General features: G+C 35.7%; 1 protein-coding gene across 1 annotated transcript in view; it reads right to left on the bottom strand.

Moving 5' to 3' along the window:
* LOC123008312 (headcase protein) overlaps positions 1-3,086 on the bottom strand; it is a 68,394-nt gene extending 65,308 nt beyond the window's left edge. Inside the window, exon 1 of the mRNA XM_044404108.1 lies at positions 2,148-3,086. Within this exon, the coding sequence (XP_044260043.1) occupies positions 2,148-2,833 (686 nt within the window). The 5' untranslated portion in view covers positions 2,834-3,086. The remainder of the gene's footprint in view (positions 1-2,147) is intronic.
* Between the last annotated feature and the right edge of the window lie 2,450 nt (positions 3,087-5,536).

Here is a 5,536-nt window from a genome sequence, read left to right on the forward strand (position 1 = left end):
TATTGATTAAATTATTATATTACTTTATCGTAAAAAAGTAGCTACAATTTTTTAGTCAAAAAAGCAGTTTATATGTTATATTATAAAGTAGAGTCCAAGGAATTCTGAATGTGTTTTGTAAATGATAAACTTATAAATCAAATTTTTACAAATTCAAACTTTGAACTATTTTTGCAATTAATAAATTCGAAAATACCTACATACAGATTGATTTTGAGGTATGTGCCAATATTTTAACAGGTGATAGGAGACCTCAAAAGAAATCAAAAGAAGTAAACTTGCCTTATCCGAATGTTTATAGTTTCTGAGATATAAAGGGTGAACCCTCCACATTGGCGTCAAAAAAAATATCCAAATAATGCAACACAAACGAATTTTGAACCTTTTGGGTACTTTATCTCAAAGTTTACATTGCTAGTAATCGGTAACATTTGAGATAATGAAATTGGGAAATAACCTTTTTATATTTTTTTTTGTGGAAGACACTTTTTTCTGTGCCTGTTTTTGCTAATTTTAACTAAGTATTTTTTTAAACAATGTTATATATTTTGAAGAACTAACCTTAGAGATCATAATTGTTTACAATTTGAGTTGGTAAAGGCTGTGCCGCAAATTTAAATTTATTCAGCGAACAAAACCCTCAAAAAACACTGGGATAAGGCAAGTTAAGTTATTTTAACTGCTTTTGGGCTACTATCACCTGTTAAAATATTTGCACATACCTCAAAATCACTATACTTTTTTATAATTAAAAAAAAAAATGAAATTTCCGGCTGTAATAAAATTGATCGTAGTATTAATAAATATTGATATATGTATTATGAAGTCCTCATCCTAACACTATTCTATTCTCTATATTTATCGACACATTTATAGCAAAGAGTGCAATGAAATTTTTCCTTCATAAAAATCGGTATACATAACAAGAGTAATTTTCTCCAGCTATATAATAAGTACGAAAATAGAAATAAATTAGAAAAGTATTCAAATAACAAAAAGATGACAAAACCAAATTCTTCCTCGGCGAATAAAACTTTAAAAAGACGTTTTCCCAGAATCAATTCCACAAGAGCCAATTTAAAGTGACTCAAACTAAATTAAAAAAATCTTATCAAATGGAAATACAGAAGCCCACTTCTCACATCAAAGCAAACGCTACACGGTTCTTTCATTTTTTAATTATACTACCAATAACATTAAATAACTTCAAATATTTATTGATACGATAATTCGACAAATATACCTAGTACCTCAACCTCTCCAACAAATAATGATAAAAAAAAACAATAATTCAGTTCTTATCTCAAATTACAACACACTGCAAAATTTAACATGAAACAATCAATTTCATGCAGAATTCACCGAAACTGTCACATTTTGGTGCAAATGCCGGCGTTTTGCCAGCATACCGTCAATGCACGTGCACGGCATCCAAAACGCTATTTCAAGGGCTTGCACAACGGGCGAAGCAGTGAGGGTGGCGAAGACGACAGATTTTTGCGTGGCCGTCGCCGGGAAATCGATAGGCGCGTTTATCAAACGGCTTTTCACCTTGACCTAGCGGAGACCAAAACCGCTTTTCCGCCATTCATGAAAACCCGAACGGAACAAAACCAAATAAACAAAGCCAACTTCAAACTTGGAAGATAAGAAATGATGAAAAGTGTAAAGTTTATCTCGCAGAAAGGCAAGAATAAATATTATGGGAAGATTATATATAGCTCAAGCTGAGATGTGATAACACCGGCAGCAAAAAAATAATAATTAGCTTTGGGAGGCATTCTTGGTGACAGAAGATTGCAACATTCGGAGTTGTAAATTTAGCAACTCAATCCAGGTCATGTTTACGCTAATAAATGTGTAGGTAAAATTCAGTTCCAAGAAATTTGAATAAAAATCAAATTAAGGAAATGTGTGTAAATTTATTTGTTCCTGGATTATTTGTGACAGCGTCTAAAAAAACTCTCACAATTTACAAAGCAATTACAGAAGTTGGAGTAGGTATGGCCAGAATTAAAATTTTGAAGAGTTGTAAAATTTGGGAGGGATAAAATGAATAATAAATTACAGACAAGTTTTAAAGTGGCGAAAGCTTTGTGTCGAAAGCTCGGGTTTAATAACAGTCAATTAGATGTTGCATCACTTACCGGCTTTTGTCAGAATTTTCAACTTTGGATTTCTTTTTGGAGTGCGCGTGTACCGGCGATATACTCGGTTCGGATCCGGAAGCTGGTGGAGAAGACGATCCCGTACTTGAGGACAAACTGCCGGCTCTTCCTCTGCTTTCATTGGTGACGGCGTGAGCGGCCGAGATGGCCAACGTGGGCCTGGAATTTCTATTTCTGCGTTTTTTCTTTTTGCCGGTAACGGCTTCGGAGATGTCTTCGACTCGTCCGAAAATATTGCTAGTGGGCGGCGGCGGCATCCAGTCTAAGTCTTTTTTGAGATGTCCGCGGCCGCACTTGCAACCACAGGCCTTGTAGGCCAAATCGTAGCCCTTTTTGGTCCAGAGGTTCTGATGTCGCTGTCGCTCGGACCAAGAGCGCGCCCGGCCGCAAGTCTTGAGGTAGGCCAGCACCGTCTGCTCCCACTGGTCGAAGCACTCGCGGTGCATGTACCTGCCGTTGGTGCAGAGCTCGTTGTTGCAGGTGACGCGCACGGTGTCGCGGAGGTCGTCGAGGGCTATCAGCATGGAGTCGTTGTTGTTGGGGCTGATCTGCTGCTGGGCGCGCAGGCAGTCGCCGGTGGGCACGCAGCACCGGGTCACGCCGGCGTCCTCGGGATCGATGCCCATGAGGCCTTGAACTTGGCCGAGGTGGCGGCGCGGGGCCATAGTGAGGGGAGGAGGATCGCGCGAGATGCGTCTACGTCTACGACTCACTGGACGTCTTGCAAGCGGCTCTTTCGGAAGCCTACTGCAACTCTGATGCACAAGCTGGGGAAAGTGCTCGACGGGGACACCCGAAAGCGAAAGGTAGGGGAAGGAGTGGGGCTCTCTCCTTTTCGCTTTTCACTTTCGGTTTCCGACGCAAGCGCCGCCGAGGTTTCACTCTCCGTAGCCCTGACCGACGCCGATGCCGGCACCACCACGTTGTACCCGACCAATGGAAAGCGGACTCGACGACGGTGGTGCACTGATTCATCGCGGCGCTGCCCCCGCGTACGCGAAACCTCATGCACACAGACGTGAATCACTCATATCTTCTACTCCAAAGCTTCAACTCCAGGAGGCCACGGTCATGGACATTCTCTATGTATTATTACATGCGTGACTATCGCTGCACTGATTATTTTTAATGGGGCTTTTACTATTTAAGCTACGACAGCGGTGTTATAACAAACAAATAATTAACGTTTATTCGAGTGCACTCTACGACGAAAAGCTCATGAATAATAGACTCGTTTCTTTACTATCAGATCTTCTGAATATTCAAGAAAACGGGAATTACTTCTGCAAAATGTCGTAATTTAATCGACGCGTTTAGTACACTTTTGAAAAAGGTGACCAAACTTTTTTAACATTAAGAACGTTTGCCACACGACCAGACTCAATCTTTTCTTTTATTAAGTGGAACAAAGGATAATAGTTGCTGTTTTTACTTTTATAGAAAAATAAGGATATCTTAAAAAGTGTATTAAAACCCAACAATAACAATCAAAATAATAAATTTAACTTATGTAGGTACGCAATACACATATTTTTAAAATAGCACATTCAGTACTGCATAAGCTGTTTTTTGAGCAAATATTTTTAATGATGTATGTAGTAGTAATAATTACAAAAATTAAAATTTAAAAGCTTCTCAATAAAGAGTAATAAGAATGTACTCCTATCAACGTACCAACAGTGTAAACCATTAAGTGCCAATTTCAGTATTGGATTCAAAAATTTAAAATTTCCTTTTTTCCAAGCCCGTCTCGGCGCACAAGGATTCGCGCGTCAGAGTTTATCGTATGTGCCCGAACGCTTTATTTCATATCAACTGAATTGCTTTTAATTCATACACTTAACAAACATCTGTAAGAATATTCGCTCTCTTATCCAAAATTAAACAAAAGTTTACTTTGATGGTTCAATTTAGTGAGCGATTTAGTGTTGACCGCAACAGAATGCATAAATAGCTAATTATTTCGGTTAGGTTTTTTTATTTTTAATAAAACAATTATGGCTTCGAATGGATTACCCGTAAGTTCACCGCAAATTCTAAGCTATTCAAGATAATATACACTGAGCGGCAAAATTATGGAATAATCTTATTTATTAAAACTGAAAATATTTTGTTTTGACAAAAATGCTCGACCAGATCATTTTTTTAACACAAAATTCTCAGCTTGATTTGAAATTGTATGTTTTTTACAATTTGATTGTGAAAAGCAATCATTATGATATGTCATTTTAGTTGTGAAATGTGCTTAATTTTATCACTAGTTGACATTATTTTTTCACTAGTATTAAAAAGTGTGACATAAAGATAACAAATAACAATATTTTCAGCAACCCCCCAACACTAGTATGATTTTCGAAAATTATTAAAATCACATTTAAATAAAATTCGAATTTGATGCCCATGCTTTTCACAACCAAATTGGAAAAAATCTTGTATGAAATACCGTACAAAATGGCTGTTTTCTGCACACGACGTCTTCGCATTTTCATGTCTAGTAAAAAACACGCTTATTTTGCAACATGTTGCATAAATAGCTTTTGTTTTTTGTTGATATTATTTCACTTTTTGAATGAAAACTTTATGTACTTACTTAATATTCAATATTGTGGTATTATCATTTGAGCAATTAAAAGATCTATCGAATTGGCTAACAAAAATTAGGAGTTTCCATTAAAGATTTTTTTTGTCCATAACGTCATTACTCAAAAACCAAAGAGTGTAAAATTTGGAATCAAGTTGAAAATTGTATATTTAAAAAAAAGACCTGTTCGAGCATTCTTGCAAAAACAAAATATTTTCAATTTGAATTAAATATTATTCCATAATTTTGCCGCCCACTGTATATTCAAGTACCTAAAAAAATAGACTGCTAAATCATAATTAAAATTATTGTGTGTGCTATAATGGCTAATTATGCAACAAATAAAAAAAATTTACATGTTATCTAATAAAAATCTTTTTAATTTTTGCCTATGTAAAAATTACTAATCACACGTAAAAAGTTATTTATGTAAATGAACTTATTTTAGAGCCCTATGATCTATATTATAAATCCTCAAAACGCAAACAAACGCTGGATTAATACACTACACGTAGTTTCTATTTTTATAACAAAAATGTAATAACTATAAATTATGCACACATTTTTAAACTCGCATATCTGATGGCCTTCCCTAATTTTATAATTGGTAAATTTCTTTTCAAAACACGTTGCTTCTAAGGGGGACACCACATCCTCAAAACAACGTGATTCTATCTCTGTCAAAAACACAACAAAATTTAATTATAATAAATGTTTTTACTACTCGTTATGTAATATCGTAAAATACTCGTATATACGTAGGTATAAAAGACTTCTCCAAAAATAA

Source organism: Tribolium madens, unplaced genomic scaffold (assembly GCF_015345945.1).
Source record: "Tribolium madens isolate multiple individuals breed KSU strain unplaced genomic scaffold, Tmad_KSU_1.1 Scaffold_3;HRSCAF=73;Tcas5.2_LG2, whole genome shotgun sequence".
Taxonomy (NCBI): domain Eukaryota; kingdom Metazoa; phylum Arthropoda; class Insecta; order Coleoptera; family Tenebrionidae; genus Tribolium; species Tribolium madens.